At 34.2% G+C, this 20,186-nt stretch overlaps 1 protein-coding gene across 2 annotated transcripts in view; it reads right to left on the bottom strand.

Annotated features, from left to right (window-relative positions):
- The window catches only part of TLL1 (tolloid like 1), a 232,432-nt gene that overhangs the window by 22,011 nt on the left and 190,235 nt on the right, over positions 1–20,186 (bottom strand). For both annotated transcript variants that reach the window (XM_003821793.4, XM_034959377.3), the window contains 3 exons: positions 15,994–16,174; positions 6,732–6,857; positions 3,704–3,831 (listed from right to left, as the gene is read on the bottom strand). In XM_003821793.4, coding sequence (XP_003821841.2) covers positions 3,704–3,831; positions 6,732–6,857; positions 15,994–16,174 — 435 coding nt within the window. The remainder of the gene's footprint in view (positions 1–3,703; positions 3,832–6,731; positions 6,858–15,993; positions 16,175–20,186) is intronic.

The following is a 20,186-nucleotide window of genomic DNA, read 5'->3' as shown; positions in this document are numbered from 1 at the left end:
TTTGATTGAACACATCAATGTATGGAAATCACAGTAGTCTGAAGTCTACTGAATGTCAGGTCCTTCCAAGGAAAGATGTGATAGTGGCAGACTACAAGAGGAAGAGATGTTGGTATCATACAGCCGGGTGAAAAGCATTCTGATAAAATTGGGATGGGTTGGTGAAGGTCACGTGTGGATGAGGGGAAGAGGATAGAACTAATGGAAACTGCAGATACGAGGGGAGCTTGCACACACTTACAGATCCTTTTCCATGGACCTCCATCTCCTGCTCACAAGAACATTTGTGGAAAAAGCAGGAGGTGCATGAGTGCCTTCCTTGGTGTTTCAGGCTTGAGAAAGGGAAGTGGTCACTGCCATGAGAAAATTCTGAAGCCTCATTGTAATCCTTCTTCAGAAAACACAGCTGTAAGCCTCTGAAGGAGAAGCAGAAAACCCTGCCACCCCTACGACAAAGGTACAGACCCACTGCAGGCAGAGGAAATGTTAAAACAAAACAGACAAAACAAAATAAAACCAAAAACAAAACCTACTATCCCTAGGGGAAGTCCTGGATTCAGGATCAAATGCCAGTAATATTAGAGATCTTCTACCACTAGGAGACTGAAAAGAAACTCTCTCTCATGGAAGACTCATAAGATATATAGACAGAGTTTCACTGCCATGAAGAGAAGAAATAGGATCACTGAGAAAGCTCAACACCAAGACCTGAACATGCAGGGCCTGCCTAAGGTGGAGTCTGTACTGAAATAATAAAGAACCCCTCGCCTTCACCACTAGACTAGCAAGCACCAAGTAACAAGCAACTGCCACCTACCACTGATAAAGACAAAAAAGGGTGGAGAGGAACAATATTTGCACTGGGGATGAACAGAGAAGGTAAGGGTAAAATAGAAGCATTGCGAAAACACCTCTTAAATCCCAGCCTCCACCCTAAGAAAAAGGAATTTGAAGCCAGTGGTGCAATGAAGATAATAATAGAGCAAGAAAACCCAATCTTGGCTTAATTCCTGATTAGATCCTCCTAACACCCTCCTTCATACACATCAATACACTAATAACCTAACACAAGAGATGCATCCGTTTCCAGACATAAAGTCTCTATTATTGCATACATAATGTCTTATTTTAATAAAAAAAGAGACACAAAAAGGCAAGAAAAATAAAAACAACACTGCTAAGAGACAAAACAATCAACAGAACAGACTCAAGCACATGGCCCCTATGTTTATATCAAATGGAATTTAAAGGAACTATGAATTTAACACTGATAAGTTAAAGGTTCTAGTGAAGATGTAGAGAATATGCAAGAACAGATGGGAGATTTCAGCAGATAAATGGTGTTATGGATTGAATTTTGTTTTTCTAAAATTAATGTTGAAGTCCAAACCCCCAATGTGATATGTTTAGGGAGGTAATTAAGGTTAAATAAACCATAGGGATGCAGCCCTAATCCTATAGGGCTGGTATTCTTATAAGAAGAGTAAGAGACACTGGAGCTCTGTCTCTCTCTATGAATACACAGAGAAAATGCCATGTGAGGATACAGTGAGGTGGAGGCCATATACAAGCCAGAAAGAGAGGCCTCACCAGACACTAACCCTTGTTAAGTCCAACTTAATCTTGGACTTCTAGCCTCCAGAACTATGAGAAAATAAACTTCTGTCGTTTAAGCCATAAGTCTGTGATAATCTGTTATGGCAGCCCAAACAGACTAACACAAATGGAAACTATAATAAGTGAAATGTAAGTGCTAGAAATAAAGAACATGGTAATAGAGATAAAGAATGCTTTTGACAAATTCATCAGTAGATTCGAGACAGCTGGAGAAATAATTACTGAATTTGAAGACAGGTCAATAGAAATTACTGAAACTTAAACTCAGAAAGAAGGGCAAAAAATGAACTGAATATCCAAGAGTTGAGGAACAACAGCAAACAATCTAGCCCATAAGTAATTTGAATCCCAGAAGACAGACAATGGCACAGATGAATTATATGAAGAAATAACAATTGAGAATTTTCAAAAATTAATGACAGACCCCACAATACAGATGTAAGAAATTCAGAGAATTCTGAGAAGGAAAAATACCAAAAAATTACTAAACAGAAATACACACACACACAAACACATACATATGCATACATTATATTCAAATTGCTGATAAAAAGAAAATTTTGAAGGCAGCCATAGAAAAAAGAATTACGACTTACACAGAAATAAAGATAAGATTTACAAAAGAAGTATGGAAAACTATGTAAACCAGAAAAAAAATGGAATCATTCAAGATGGAGAAAGAAAACTGTCATCCTAGAATTCTATATGCAATGAAAACAGCTTTCAAAAGTGCTAATGCACATACTTTATACAAAATATAAAAATAAGTTCTTCAGAAAGAATATGATACCCAAAAAAATTTGGATTGAGACAAAGAAATGTCTTCACGAAAATCAATTTTTCCAACTCTCTTAAGAAAATGAACGCCTTAAAAGAATGCAGCCTCTATATTTCAGCCCATAAGGCTCAGGAAGTTACCATAAGGTTCAGGGAATCATCCTCTCAATCAGGACCTTGGACAGGACTGGAGAGCAGTTGAGTTCCTCTAGTGCTGTCATTTCAGCATTTAGTATCCTTCAACAGTGTGGCTGAAATGAATTGATATCTCTGTCTGGGAAGTCACTTACAAGTATGGAGATTGGAAGGACCTCCATACTAAGAATATGAATTTCTTGGCGACTGTCTCTGATTTTATTATAATGTTGTATATAAATAAGGCCTTTTTATTGGCCAATAATATTCACTGAAGGGAAGAGTCAAAAAAAGAAATTTAAAAATTAAGCTTATGATTGGACTGATCTAGTGAGCTACCTTGGACTGGTAGCCTCACTCCTCAGACAATTTTTGATATTAGAGTGCCTGCTAGGCTCTTTCCTGAGCCTCGTTAGTTGGCACTGCCTTCTGCTTCTAAAAACAACATATTGCAGGAAATTGTTAACATTTCTACATTTCTATAATTTTATTTCTTTAGATTATACTGTTTAAACACTCTGTGGCCTATAATGAAATTTAAGAGTTATTATCAGGTTATTACTTATGACCAGGCCAGAATGCAGAATGCAAAGAATGCAGGAGAGATGAGACATTATACTCATATTTGAATTACTCATGCTGAATAAAATGTGGGCAAAATCTAAGGAAATCAGGATCTTTGTACAGAGGGCAATACATCATGCAAAAATAATATTCTGTAAACCACAAGACAAAATTGATTCTATTATGAAAAATACATATGTATACGGAATTGGTGTAACCAGTAGAATATGTTATGCCGGGTTTAAGTGAATTATTATTCTATCGCTTTCTGACAAATTCCGATTTTTTTGTTCCATCGTTTATTTTCCAAATTTGGAAATATAATTACCAGTAATACATTAGGAAGTAAAGACTACTGTTCTGCAGCAACTTTGGTAATGCCTTTTAAAACATCCAGAATAAGAAACCCTAGAGGAGAACAACGTGGCAGTCACCTTGATCTAGGAAGTCAAGGATTTTAGTGCAAGTAGGAAAGCATGAGACAAAAAAATCTTTTCCAGCTGCCTACGATTCGATTCAATTAGATAAACCTCCATTTTATTTCCAAGTGCTTGTAGTGAAAGACAAGGGCAGTCAGCTTAATGGAAAGAAAAAGGATGTGCTCACTTACTAATTTGATTCGGTGGCCGGGAGTGGCGCTGATTTCCCAAGTGCATTCTTTCCTGCTTGGGTACTTGTCTGGCCAGTTGGGACTGGTGATGAGGCCACTTGGACTGTGGATCTTCTGTTCACACTCAGCTGCACCAATAACCATAATATCAGACAGTGTGGCAATCCAGCCCAGGTTTGAGGCAGAAAGAAAGCAGCCTATTTACCCACCGCCCTGTTGAAAGATTTTCCTGAATACCAGCTAATTTTCACTCCCGTGTCGGTTATTATATTCATCTGCTCTGGAAAATATGTTGCTGAGTATAATCAGGCAATGTTTGTTGTCTGCCTCACATGAAATTAAGTATTTACCATAAATCAGATAAATGCCTAAAAGAAAATGAACTTTTATTTTAAACTGATGGGTCTGTAGCTCAGACTTTAACAGTGCAACATATATTGACAGTCGAGAACATCAACACTGGGTGTATTTAACCCAATGTTACAAACAAACATCATTGGACTATGCCATTTTCAATTTTTTTCCTATAAAGGAAACATCATTTACAGCTAATTAATATCATTAAGGCACCTTATGAATCATGTATTTACATTTTCTCTCTCTCTTAGTTAAATATACACTTGAATACCTACATCATAATTTTAGCTTCTAAAATAAATTAGCCTTAATTTTATCAAAGCAAATGGAAGCACTAAGGGGAATGATAAATGAACAGCTACTAGCCCTGGAGATGCTTCTGAACCAACTTCAAAGGATACCTCATTCAATCAGTATAATTATTTAAGGGTTTTTTTTTAACAATTAAAATAACCTCATTTTAGACAAGATCATTCCACATGGTTAATGTTAAATTTCAAAAACATTTAATATCCTCAAGCTGTGCTCTTTCTATATAATTTAGGAAGCTCTATAACATACAACCTTGTTTAGACTGCGATTATTTGTTAGGTACTGTGTATCCCATTCTAAAATACAAATAACTTTCTAAAATTTCCAGAGCAATATATTTGGTGAAATACTTTCTTCAAAGGACAACACACTTGTTATACCCTTCGGGGCCACACAGCAAGGGTAACATGCCCAACATTAGTTAGTGCACCTGCTGTAGTTGCTGCTGCCCCCACTGCTGCAATCATTAATACTAGACCTTCACCTTAATTGTGCTAGGTTTCCACAGGGAGATTTGTATTTGCAACAGAAGATTACAATAAAGTGGAAGGTAAAATTCAGTTCCTGTCTAATAATCTATGATTATGGTAGCAAGACATAGCCTTAAAAGTTTGGATCCAGTCATGACAAGGGTTTTCTAAATTCCATTGTCCCTGTCTCTGCCTCACAATGTGAAATGTGAACTCTGCAGGATGTGGCGATGACACTGAGACTAGGTTGAGAGGCTCATTGCTAAACTGCACAAGGAGCATGTACCATAGTGAAGGTAAAAGATGATCCAACCCCTTTCCTGGCAATAGGACAAGTTTATGAAGGTGCGTCTGGATGTTGTTTTATCTATTATGAAGTTTCCTATATCATTTATGTAATGAACAGACAAATTTGCTACCTGTGATCCATAGGCTACATGTATAATCTATAAAAGCTGTCTTGTTTTTTTCTCTGAATGACCTTCAATGTCTGCAAAACAAAAAATAAAAACCTGGGCCAAGTGCAGTGGCTCATGCCTGCAATCCCAGCACTTTGGGAGGCCGTGGCAGGTGGATTGCTTGAGCTCAGGAGTTCAAGAGCAGCCTGGGCAACATGGCAAAAACCCGTCTCTACAAAAAATACAGAAATTAGCCAGGCGTGGTGGTGTGCACCTGTAGTCCCAGCTACTTTGGAGGCTGAAGTGGGAGAATTGCTTAAGCCTGGGAGGTCAAGGCTGCAATCAGCTGAGATCACCCCACTGCATTCCAGCCTCGGTGACAGAGGCAGACCCTGTTTCAAAACAAGAACAAAAATGAAAACCCCAAAACCCACAAAAACCTGGGCCTATTTCCTAATCTATTGATTTAATAGTATATCATATCTTACCAAGTTACAGATATTATGCTTATCCATGAAAGCAGAGAAAGAAAAATTCCTGTTTGTATATGATTCTGCACAATGTAATTAGCTCAATGAAAAAAAGAAAATCCCTGACATGTAACCATATTTCAAAGGAGCTAAATGGAACAAGGGTCAACTCAGGATATTCTCTATTATTCCAATGTTTACACAAAACATTCTTATCTAACTGTGGTTAGAGTCAGGTACCTTCCAATGTACATATGGTGACTAAAGTTATAAAATTTGCCTTAGTAGTTCTCCTCTCAAAACATGCATAAATCCAATTTAAGTAGAAAATTCGGGAACAGACTGTCAAAGGAAGAAATAAGAGCTGAATAACTATTTATTGTTCTCATCCAGTTCATAGTGGCTAAGGGGATTAGGATTACTGCTTTAAAAAAGTTTTGGAATTTTGTAAGGCCTTGGGGACAAAATCTGGTAGGGTATGATTGTGCTACTATTAAGCTTTTCTGGACCAAAACCATGACTTAAAACTTTAAATGACACAGTGTCTACCATTTTCAAATGTCTTCCCTTTGGTAGGCATTTGAGTTTGATGCTCCTGGTATTTAAAGGGACATCACTTATGTAGCACATGCACAAGATATACAAGATATTTTTGGGAGGAATATTACATCAAATGCAAAACATTTAGCAGAAGTTAAGTTTAAATATGCATAGTGTTATAAGGTCTGTTCCACAAAGACCTGGGGAGAACTTGGTGCTTTTCTAGCTACCAGATGGTATCCTAGCAGCTACTATGTCTGCTATACAAAGCTACTCTAATGCCACCTATGTGCAAAGTACAGATCCAGTCATCTGCCTTGGATCTTTGAACATTACACAGAATTTTGTTTTTTGACATTTGGATAGCCCACCATGATATCACTCACTGAAATGATTAACTCTACTTGGAGAAGAAGCAGTGCTTTACCCAAACCACATGAAATTCTACATGTTGTCAAAAAAAGTGTATTCCGTTCCATACCTTCCTTGCAATCATGTTTATTTTCATGCAGCACAAATCCATTACGGCATTGACACATGTAGCTCCCCATCGTGTTGACACATTCGTGCTGACATCCACCATTATCCTTAGAGCATTCATCTTTGTCTAGCAAAGAGATCAATCCCATAGTCTAGTAAGTAACTTTAAAAACAAAGGATATCAAAGGGAGTCATTTAGTTGCGGTTAACACTGCCAAAGGGTAAACTAAGTCATGGTTTCTCCTGTTCCCAACATAAAACAAACAAAAATGTATGATCTCTTAGTTTTACCCTTTCCTTGTTTAGCTTGAAGCGTTGTACCATGAATAAAGTTTCCAAGACTATTAGTGCTACGACAATAACTTGTAATCCTCTTTTATTCCTATGCTGGAGTAGAAGTTTTAGGTAGGAGAAAGAGGGAATCAATAGATCTTTTTTCAAATTAACCCTAAACATTTATTGCCAATTTAAAAAAATAAATTTAAAATTGTGCATAGTTTGAATAGCGGCAAGAAATAGCATTTAAGTAGAGGGTTATCCTTCAATATATTAACCATGGTATACAGACAGAGGCTAAACAAGGTTCCAAGATTTGTATGTAATCACTTAAAAAAATCACTCAGTATAATTACTGTAGTTGATTTTTTTCCCCATTAACTCTGCAGTTATGCTTAGCATTAATGAATTTGGACATTTCATAGCACTCCAAGCAGAAGAAAGGCATAATTAAACTACTCTAAAGAAGAAATGAAATTTATATATTTTAAACAAATCTACTCTGGTAGACAAGTTTATTAATAAGTCATCCCCTAAAAGGGCTTTTAGTGTGCTAGAAGTAAGGTAAAGATTAGACTAGGAAATACGAGCCCCAAGAAATAGCCAACAAATTCACTACAGGGAAAAAAGCCAAACTAGATTAACAGGCAGTCAATTCGGTGAGGCATCAACCATCACTCTATGTCACTCCGCTGTCGTTCCATAGCTGGCCTGTCCATTAACGTCAAAACTGGCAGATTGCTCCTGACACACATTCATGATGGCACGTCACTCAGACTTTCATCACTCCCACACATAGAGAATGAAAAGGACGTGTTACAGTCATATGAGGAGTTAGGCTGAATTCAAATTGTTACTCTCAGCTGATTTTGCTAGTGAGCACTAGCAAGCTCTTGGTGGCCTAGAAATTATTCTATTTTTGCTTTTTTATCAATTCAATATTCATTCCATGGAAAAAAGTTAGGGAAGATATTTTCATCAAAGAATCTGATAGTACTTTTTAAAGGTGCATCTATTTTGTTACATTTGAAGATGGATTACATGACACATGTGCTTACAGGTGATATGAATGCATTGGCAATATCTGAATATTTTAAATACATACAGGCAATCTCAGTTTTTAAAGAATATATCATAATTAGTGTATTTGTGATTTATGTGTTCTCCACCTATCCTTGACACTTCCATTATTCTTTCAACACTTACTATCGAGAATAAGCAAAAAGCAAAACAAAATGAAAGCAGAATAAAGAAAATTATTCTGTGAAAGAGCATCAAACACCGAAATGTAGAAAAAATCAGGAGTTAATAGAAAATTAGATTTGTAAAATTAATTTTAGAGAAATTTACCATAATTTTGAACTCTTATTCCATTAGCTGTATCGACAGTGAGAATTATAGTTTATGAATTATAAATGACTTATACAGAATGGGTGGACAGTAAACGATACTTCCTACCACCATGGTATCAGCTGCCTGCATTTTCTAATGCAGACAGTTAAGCAGTAAATTGCGTGAATTTGTTTTTCACTCTGACTTTCTAGAGGCTCTTTACCTTACGAAGCTTCAGAAAGATGCTTCCTTATGAGTGAATGTAGAATTTATCTCTGCTAAATGGAAGAACCAATTAAGAAAATGCTGGTGGCAGAATTATTCTGAAATAGACATATATTTCCTTTGAAAATGTTTATAAAATGATGGTTTGGTATACTTAATATAAGACCTGATAGAGTGAACTTTAGTTGTACCCTGGGTCAACCAGGCTTTTGAGAGTAGCTTGGAAACCTAACAACTGTATGCAAAGCAGCTTAGAGAAAATTAGTTCACATTTGCAATTGACTAATAAACAGATGAACTGCTCAGAGACGAACAGTGTGGAGGCAGAGATGGCCTGAATCACCCTTTTATTGGTACCTATTTGGATTGCCATGCATGAAACATACAAAAATGTTAAAATACAAATGTGAACACAAGTGTTATTCAATAACACATGCATTATTGCTGTGTTTAAATCCAGTCATTTTATAATAAAAATAATTCCAAAACATAAAATATCCCTAATATCCAAACTTCATTCTAGTGGAAAGGTTAAGTCCTTTGCTCATATTTTTTAGTATAATTAATTTCAAGATTTGTTAAAAAAAAAACTGACCTATAGTAATAGTAACTAAAGAGAGATAAAATTAAAAATGAAACCAATTGTATTTCAATGATTTTGTAGCCAACCATTAATACTCTTGTTGTGCTAATAATAATAATAATGATTTCAGAATAATTTTTGGAAGAAGAGAAAGCAGAGGAGGAGGAGGAGCAAAAGGAAAAAGAAAAGAAAGAAGAGGAAGGAAAAGAAAGAGAACAAGTATAAGAAACGGAAGAAGAAGAGTTATTATTATTATTTATATAGTCATTATTCTCTAAGTATCTGTCATTTTTTACTTTCCCAACTTATCAGAGTTTCCTGCCTTCATTCGCACATCTGATATAGCATAATTTAATCAAGGGTGCATGAAAATGAAAAGTTATCTGTTAGGCGGCTAGAATATACTTATGAGTTAGTCTAAATTTAAGCTAAGATTCAAAACTGAACTAATCAAAATAGCATCTAAAGGCAGCAGAGGAAAGTTATTATATCCTGAAATGTAGCATGTAAAACTGTGTCTCCACGTGTCAAATAGTCATATGAAAAGAGAAAATTTCAGGAAATCATTGGAATACTCAAAATAATCCAGATGTTTTACATCATGCAGACTAAAAAAATTTTGGTATTTTGCACTATATTTTGAAAAATATTTTAATTTGTCTGCGGAGTAGTAAATATGGTGTGGTTGTTTTAAAACCACTAGTTTGAACGGGAGTTAATAGACTATTCTAATTAAAGTGAATACAATTTCGGATTTCTTATGTTGATGAGAAATGGCAACTTCATAAAAGATAAATTCTGCAAATATATTATAGATTTCCTATTTACAAAAGGTCATCAAACTTGGGAAAAAGCTATTAGCAAACATAATTAAGTTCTGTTTTCACTTTCTATTTCTGCTCTTAGGACAAAAACTCTGTTTTCAAGAATACAAATCCAAGGAAAGAGAAAAGGGAGGAGAGACATTTAAACATTTGTCATAATGTCTGCATAACACATTTAATAATTGAAATTTCTATCAATAATTTATTTGAAATTTTCTGGCATTTTCATACACTAGACACAAAATGAAGAAAAAAAGTGTTTTACTTAGTGCTAGAAATAAATGTTTTATCGAGGAGAAATAAAAGCATTTATTTTCTGCAGAAGGAAATTAGCCCCCTTCTTTGGAATGGACATGTCTGCTTTCCATTCCTTCATGTAAGATAAAGAAAAGGCCCATGATTAGGAAAAAGGAAGAGGGTATTCTTCCATCAGAGGCCTGCAGCGAACCTCTGAGACTATCAGAGGTCATCAGTCTATGAATGATACATACTGGATGGCACTGAAGTTGCAACCTGTATCAAGTTCTTGCAAGATTCAAAAATAAAAATTTTCTCTTTGCAGAAAGCTTCCTTATCTGTAGGAAAAAGAAGTCAATGGTCCATGCAACAGAACAGAAACATACAAGAGCAGGTATTCTCAAATTAAATGTTCAGGATCTGAAATAAATGGACACATGCACAGCACACACAGGCCCAACATAAAACTATCCAGTAAATAATCGCCTACAAAAAGCACCAATAAACACTACGAGAGCTATAACAGAGACAATTTTCTCTTTCTATAAACATGCAAATATTAAAATTTCAATAATGATGAAAACTTGGAAGCAGGATTCAAAATCATACAAGAAAGTTGTAGTTGTCTTACTGTGTGGAATTAAGCACTTTAAAGTTTTGTTAGAGTAATATCACGTCGAATTTCATTTGCAAATATCAACAACCATTCCATGAGAGAAACAGTGGACAAGAAGGACACTTACAAATATCGAGACACAGTGAAAGAAAGATAGATGAGGAGCATGTCAATTGAAATCACTTGAATTTAGAGCTAGACAGATTGCAATGCACACATTATTTTAAGTGACTCCTCCATTTGTTACAGACAGAAATGAACTGGGAGTCGGAAAATGAGTTTTAGTTCATTTCTGTCCTTGAGCAAGTCCCTAGGCTTATCAGCAATAGTTAGATCACATTCCTAATAGATTTTTCCCCGAGGGAGACTGCTATTATTCTTCACATTTTCTGTTCTCAGAATTGCAGAGTCATAACTGAATCTTTTCATTAATACAGGGTTGCCTATAAAAGGCAGAATGCCTATGCTCAACTCTCATTGCCTGAAGTCATTGTTATATTATTCCCAAATAATAAATGCTGCAATTAAAATTTTAAAATATGTCAAGTTCCCAAATGTGCTATTTTTTCAGTTATAAAGTCCAACTAATATTTCTGTTATGCTCAACTCATTTAAAGAAAAGAAACTCTTCTGAGTGGAATACTCTTAGCTTTGCTTCCTCACTTAAAATTAAGTAAATTGCATCATGTATACCTATGCAGACTTGCAGACTTGTGCTCAAATATATCATATAAAATTAAGTTTGCTTTTACTATCATATAAATGAAATCATTATTGTTAATCTAGCAACAAATCTCATTTAGTCGAAGAAAATAACACCAATCTATTGTTGGACGATATATCTTCTAGAAAATGTCTATGGCACTATATTCTCAATTACCTGAAAATAAATGAATACACACATAATTCTACATAATGTCCAAATGGTCTTATGTTGGCTTCCTAATTTCTTTATTTGCTTTAATATTTCTTCATTGTATTGCTCTTTAAATATACCCTGGAATAAGTGTAGCATATTACACTGATTTTTATAGAGCAGCTTATAAATTATTTTGCTGTAAAATCCAATGACTTCTTAATTTTTAAGCTACAGCATTTTTATGATTCATTTATGATATTTAGTCAGAATTGATAGATGAGAGTTTCTTAATTTTATGAGCATGGAACTGATGTGAATTATTCCTCTAAAAAGTTCTTAGAGACATCCCTTCAATGTTATTTCTTAAATCTAAAAAGTGTTTGTTTTAAAAATCTGAGGCTATGTGCAAGGATAGCTAAAATCTCTTATGCAATTATTTTATTAGACAATGATATGTTGAAAATAATACTATAAATATATTATTTCATTGTATGTTAAAACTTAAATATATTTGTCTTTTTCCTGATGTATCACTTAACTGAAAGAAAGCTAGAGTTTTATTTTTAATAGCTTTCTTTTCCAAATACTATAGAATCACTTATTACCAAATATTATTTTTTACTATTATTGAGTTCCTTGAAAATTCTTAGAAGTTCTTGGAAAAAGAATGTGGAACAAATAGCTGAACATGTTATATTGTGTTAAGGTTTCATAAAGCCACAACTACTTCGGAAATTTTTAGAACACTGGCTATAAACATAACCACTTTAGACCATGTGTCTATAAAATATCTCTTGATTAATGTATATAATATATTAACATCTTTATTAGATTGCCTGTAATAAAATTTCTGGGAATTTAACTCAATTAAATACACTTGTATTAATATTTATTAACTAATGAAGAAATAGGTGTCTATAAGGCAGTGTTTGCAAACTAGAAATATTTGGCTAACAGTAATAGGTGGAAACATGATAGGAGTTTTTTTCTTTTATATTTATTTTTATATTTAAATTAAAAGAAAACTGAGAAGAAAATGGAGAAAACCATAATGCATCGTCTTTCCACCCTAACCAAGCATTCTTGGTATTTTTATATGGCAACTTTCAGGTTTGTTCCAACCTGTATGCTTAGCTGTGTAGACACTGCATGCACTCTTTCATGCCTAGATTTCCATTGACATTTTACCACGTACAACATTTTACACCGTGGAATCGCTGAACCATCTTTGTAGCACAGAAGAGTCCACAAAGTGCATTTGCCATAACTTATTTACGATTTTCCTGTTGTCGTAATTATTAGGTAGCTCCAAATTTCTGTCACTATCATATTATTTTGAAATTCTTCTTCTGGATTTTGAGATATTTCTTGATGAAAAAATCCTATGAATGGGATTTCTGGGGCAAACAGAATAGTCATTTTAATGACTCTTGATTTCTATGCCAAATTTCTTTCTACAGAATTTGTGACAATAAATCCAGTAACAAACTTTATCAAAGCCCCCATAGTGAGTTTTAGCATTTAAGAAAACTTCAATTTTGTTTTTGAAGTATAATATCTTTATAGTTGACATACCTACTTTATAATAATGTAGTTACAGTGAATTACTTGGCTTTTGACATATGATTATATATTATCACACTGAAAGCATTATTAGAAATCTAATATTTGCAATGTGAACAGACATCAGTTAAAATAGATAATCTTTTGTAAATTATGACTTCATAAGATCATCATAATGAGGATATTTATTCACCTAAATTCTTATTTTCTGCCATCTCTTGATAATACAACAGCAATTTATTACAAACATGTTTTTAACCTTCCCTTTTCTGGGGCAAACATCTTTCCCACTAACAGAAACTCCCAGGAAATTTAATGTGAAATAGATCTAATCACTCATCCAGAACCACAGTATTTTAAATATCAATCTGAAAAACAGCCAAGACTTTTCAATGATTCACAAAGTGAACCCTGAAAATTTATACTTAATAATAATTGTCTTGGACTTTACAAAACAATAATCTAATAAAGAAGTGAAAATTATATCTGCTGTTGTTTTCCAGGTCATAAGGAAAAGAACTAATGCCATCTGCCAAGGTCATGATCAGTTCTTACGGTTAAGAGAATGGTCTTTGGACCAAGAGATACTAGGTTTAAATGCTCTGTGACACTGAGCAGCTTACTTAACTCCTCAGCTGCCTCATCTGTCATATAAATATATGAATATAACAATATAAAATGAAACTTTGGGGTTTAATTTCTTCATGAACTTCATTGTTCAGTTTAGTTAACTACTTATACTCCATCAAACAATCTAGGCTAGACTCTTTGAAAACTATTGTCATGTTAATTGATTCATATATATATATTTTAAGTGCACTGATAAATACTTAAAACATGGATGATTTTCTGAAATCATCCATGTTCTAAGTATGCATCAGTGAACATGATTTATATCAAATTACCTGTTATTGGCTCAAGTACTACCAAGGTGCTCAGTTACTTTTACAAAGCACAGTTCCACAGAGATAAAGAATAAAGACCATATATGCTCATGTGGTGGAGAACAGCATCTTCTGCACAAGGCTTCAGAGCTGTATTTCAAAGAATTAAGGAAGCATATCTTATATTTCAACAGTACTGTTTCTAAGGACACGAATAACCTGTTTTTATAATTTGGAAAATTTTTTCTGACCAAAAATATCAGAAAGGGAATTTTAAATTTTCTGGGTAACTAAATTTAATCATACTTTGTAGTCAGTATTTGTAGCATGTTTCTTTGCTTAAAAAAATTTAAAATTAAATATATGACTAAAGTAACATAAAAAGGATCCTGAACACTTTCTTTTTAAAAATCATTTTAGATTCATGTGGGACGTGTGCAGGTTTGTTACATGGGTATATTGCATAATGTTGGGGTTTGGGGCTTCTATTGAACCCATCACCCAAATAGTGAACACAGTACTCACTAGTAACTTTAATTATTATGACAAAAATCATTTACTTCATAATTTCAATTTTTAAAATAAATATTTAGATAGCTTTTAAGATAAGTAACCTTGTCTCTACCTAACCACGGGATCATTTAAACTTTATAACACACATAATATTTCTAAAATAGTGAAGTCTTAAAAAGTCTTATTTTCATTAAAATATTAAAACTATACTTTGAATAACAAAAATCTTAAATGAATACCTGAGAAGCATTTGTAAAAGGTCATTTAACCTGGGAAAAAAGAAGGGAATGAGAACACGGGAGCCGAGGTCCATTGTATTCTGGAGGCTCTTTTCTGTATGACTTGGAACTCAATGGAGCTTGTGAACCATTAACTTCAATTACACTGAAAACCCCAAACAAACCCTAGACATTGTAAATCTCATTAATTTTAAACACATGAGGACCAGAATAAACGGCCTTTGAATTAACTCAATCCAAATTACCTAATATTAAAACATAATTGGAATTCAGTTGCTCTAAATTGCTTGCTAGTTGCACAGACAGAATAGATTGCTATACTAAGGTTTATTGCAATTTTATCTACTTGGGAAGTTTCAAAATAATGTTTTTATAAAGCATGATTCTGAGATTGAGAAAAAAATTTCTTGGTTTTTTTATATATTTCCATAAAATCTGGGGAGTTTTATAAAATTTCAGCTCTTTAAGTAGGAAATTTTACTTTGAGCTGCTTAAACTAAATGTTAAATTTGAAACACAAAAGTGCAAACCATTAAATACAGCTGACAATATATTATATTTAGTAAAATTGTAATTTCCATGTTCCTAGGTTTCTTACTGCAACCATTTCTATAATGATGAGGCTAAGCACAATTTTAATATTAACTTAATAATAATGAAAATATATTAAAATAAGAAAAAATACACTGCTAAATAAAAAGATATAAAAGTGTTGCTAAAATGAGACTACATTTTCCAAACACAAAGCAAAATTATTTTGAAAAATCTGCCCCTTTTTGGAGGTCTTGTATCATTCCCATCCACCTGTAAAGAGTAAAGTCACTGTATAAAAATATTGCTATAATTATTTTTGTGTTGTTTGTGCAAGCCTTTATAATATTTGACTAAATTTTATATAAGATCTAATTGTTTGGAGGCAACATTTCATCAGGGTCCCTATTATTTAATATCCTAATTTTAAGTAAAATATTACTAAACCTATGTCAAATGGTAAGGCCTACTTATCTTCAAGTTGCATTTACAGAAAACTATGAAAAATAGAACACATACAATTTAATCCAATCCACATTGAAAATCTGTAATATACACATACAACATGTGAATGCTTATACCTGAGAAAAAATGTGCTTTGAAGCCCTTCTTGGATACAGTATTGTCAGATTTGAATTCAATTCTCATATTGTTGAACTGGGATGTGATCACTTCAGGCACTTCAGCGCCACAGAATTTGCCATGCAATTTAGACTCAGAGGAAAGACCACTCCAGATCTCCACATAATCATATTTGCAAACCTAGAAAAAAATGTGGTTATCAGTTGCCAGATTTGTGAGTACAAGATGATTGACATTTATCTTAAAAAAAAATCTTGTTTTTCCCATTTTACTCTTATGGTAGTCAAACTAGAACTAACAGGTAAGGAAAAAAATCAGGCCACAGTGACTCATGCCTGTAATCCCAGCACACAACTACTAGCAATAGAAATAGCTCTTTCCATTGTAGAGATGAGAAAACTGAAGTTCAGAGATTTTTATATAGCTTGTCCAAAATGATACTTGTCATACATGGCACTGGTGATTAACAACAAGGAGTTCAGCTTAGTCCAGTACTGTCTCCCAGAAACACCACATTCTAATGAGAACAGCACCATTAGTAACTTTAAAAGAGAAAGATGGATACTTGATGTACAATAAAAAAGATTATTTGCTTTTTAAACTTACTAAAAGGACTGATATTTCTTAATTTCTTTTTGTTGCTGAGTGCTGTGAAGTTACTCTGTAGGGTTGCTGCAGGACCGCAAACACATAGGAATTCTATTCAGTGCAAAGGAGGTAAGAATTTATATTAAAGTAAGATAGCCTCATTCTGATTTATATATAATATACTAACAACACTGAAATGGAAGAAGCTAAATGAATGCCAGGTATTTCTAAGCAATTTTATGGCCACTAACAGATGTTTCCATAATATACTTTTCCGAAGTTCCAACAGGGCACGTGTTCAAGAACAAATCTTGCATGAATGACCTTATTACATAAATATGTAATTAGCAAGGTTTAACAATGCATATGATTGAACCCTGGGGCAAGATCTGTGCTTTGAAACATGTCAACTCAAATTACTGGTTCTTGTGCTACTAAATAGGTGATAAATAAGCAAAATGCTGCTAGGGAAAATGAAATAACTTTTCTACTTACTTTGTTACAATTGCAATTTTTGTTTGGAGAGTTCCAATATAGTATAAAAGACTGTTTCCAAGGCTAAAGATGTTGTCATTGACTTTCCTTTGGAATAGCAATATAATGAACAAAATAATGATGTTTTAAGCCTAACCCATTATTCTGTAAGTCAAGTTTTTGCTCAGGCCTTTTATTTTAAATAGCTAAGATATCAAACTATGAAAATACAGAGAATTCTGTAACAGCTTTCTACACAGTAACACGATTATAAATTAAAGAACACAAGAATATGTTAACACAGTTTGTAAACAGCCGTTCTATGAATGGTGACCCTGACTGTGAGAATAATGCATTCAGAACACAATACCTCAATTATATAAAACCATCTCCCCTGCTTTCTCCTGAATGCAGACCTCTAGACTTATTACAAATATCTATCAATTAATAAATCAAAATGTCACACCCAACACAATAATAGCTTAAGGGAAAACTATGGGAGTAGATGTCATTCAACACTAAGTTCACATCAATCTCAGAACTGGTAGGGAAATTCCCATTTTCAAAAGGTGTAGCTCAAAAAGAAAAAACCTCTCTAAAAATAGTATAAAAATAATTTTCTTTACTTATTAAAAGAAAATTATATTTCATGTAAAGTATGTTAAAATGATAAATTGCAGCCTTTCTCATTATAAAACTTACACATAATGTTAAAAAGAAGCTCAAATGGCCCATTGAGTTCCAAGATTCTACAATTCCTTGAAATATGTAAGTTCATCACATTTCTTTTTTTTTAATTATTATACTTGAAGTTCTAGGGTACATGTGCACAACGTACAGTTTGTTACATATGTATACATGTGCCATGTTGGTGTGCTGCACCCATTAACTCATCATTTACATTAGGTATATCTCCTAATGCTGTCCCTTCCCCCTCCCCCCACCTTATGACAGGCCCCAGTGTGTGGCATGATGTTCCCCACCCTGTATCCAAGTGTTCTCATTGTTCAATTCCCATCTATGAATGACAGCATGCAGTGTTTGGTTTTCTGTCCTTGCGATAGTTTGCTCAGAATGATGGTTTCCAGCTTCATCCATGTCCTTACAAAGGACATGAACTCATCATTTTTTATGGCTGCATAGTATTCCATGGTGTATATGTGCCACATTTTCTTAATCCAGTCTATCATTGATGGGCATTTGGGTTGGTTCCAAGTCTTTGCTATTGTCAATAGTGCCACAATAAACATACGTGTGCATGTGTCTTTAAAGCAGCATGATTTATAATCCTTTGGGTATATACCCTGTAATGGGATGGCTGGGTCAAATGGTATTTCTAGTTCTAGATCCTTGAGGAATCGTCACACTGTCTTCCACAATGGTTGAACTAGTTTACAGTCCCACCAACAGTGTAAAAGTGTTCCTATTTCTCCACATCCTCTCCAGCACCTGTTGTTTCCTGACATTTTAATGATCGCCATTCTAACTGGTGTGAGATGGTATCTCATTGTGGTTTTGATTTGCATTTCTCTGATGGCCAGTGATGATGAGCATTTTTTCATGTGTCTGTTGGCTACATAAATGTCTTCCTTTGAGAAGTGTCTGTTCATATCCTTCGCCCACTTTTTGATGGGGTTGTTTGATTTTTTCTTGTAAATTTGTTTAAGTTCTTTGTAGATTCTGGATATTAGCCCTTTGTCAGATGGGTAGATTGTAAAAATTTTCTCCCATTCTGTAGGTTACCTGTTCACTCTGATGGTAGCAAATCAATAAACGTAATCCATCATATAAACAGAACCAAAGACAAAAACCACATGATTATCTCAATAGATGCAGAAAAGGCCTTTGACAAAATGCAACAGCCCTTCATGCTAAAAACTCTCAATAAACTAGGTATTGATGGGATGTATCTCAAAATAATAAGAGCTATTTATGACAAACCCACAGCCAATATCATACTGAATGGGCAAAATCTGGAGGCATTCCCTTTGAAAACTGGCACAAGACAGGGATGCCCTCTCCCACCACTCCTATTCAACATAGTGTTGGAAGTTCTGGCCAGGGCAATCAGGCAGGAGAAAGAAATAAAGGTTATTCAATTAGGAAAAGAGGAAGTCATATTGTCCCTGTTTGCAGATGACATGATTGTATATTTAGAAAACTCCATCATCTCCGCCCAAAATCTCCATAAGCTGAAAACCAACTTCAGCAAAGTCTCAGAACACAAAATCAATGTTGAAAAATCACAAGCATTTCTATACACCAATAACAGACAAACAGAGAGCCAAATCATGAGTGAACTTCCATTCACAATTGCTTCAAAGAGAATAAAATACCTTGGAATACAACTTACGAGGGATGTGAAGGACCTCTTCAAGGAGAACTGTAAACCACTGATCAACGAAATAAAAGAAGACACAAACAAATGGAAGAACATTCCATGCTCATGGATAGGAAGAATCAATATTGTGAAAATGGCTATACTGCCCAAGGTAATTTATAGATTCAATGCCATCCCCATCAAGCTACAAATGACTTTCTTCACAGAATTGGAAAAAACTACTTTAAAGTTCATATGGAACCAAAAAAGAACCCACATTGCCACAACAATCCTAAGCCAAAAGAACAAAGCTGGAGGCATCAGGCTACCTGACTTCAAACTATACTACAAGGCTACAGTAACTAAAACAGCATGGTACTTGTACCAAAACAGAGATATAGATCAATGGAACAGAACAGAGCCCTCAGAAATAATATCACACATCTACAACCATCTGATCTTTGACAAACCTGACAAAAACAAGAAATGGGGAAAGGATTCCCTATTTAATAAATGGTGCTGGGAAAACTGGCTAGCCATATGTAGAAAGCTGAAACTGGGTCCTTTCCTTACACTTTATACAAAAATTAATTCAAGATGGAGTAAAGACTTAAATGTTAGACCTAAAACCACAAAAACCCTAGAAGAAAACCTAGGCAATACCATTCAGAACATAGGCATGGGCAAGGACTTCATGAATAAAACACCAAAAGCAATGACAACAAAAGCCAAAATTGACAAATGGGATCTAACTAAACTAAAGAGCTTATGCACAGCAAAAGTTCGTAATATTTCAAACTTTAATTTTCT

The sequence above is a fragment of the Pan paniscus genome, chromosome 3 (genome assembly GCF_029289425.2).
Source record: "Pan paniscus chromosome 3, NHGRI_mPanPan1-v2.0_pri, whole genome shotgun sequence".
Taxonomy (NCBI): Eukaryota; Metazoa; Chordata; class Mammalia; order Primates; family Hominidae; genus Pan; species Pan paniscus.
This window is presented reverse-complemented; position numbering and strand designations above follow the sequence as displayed.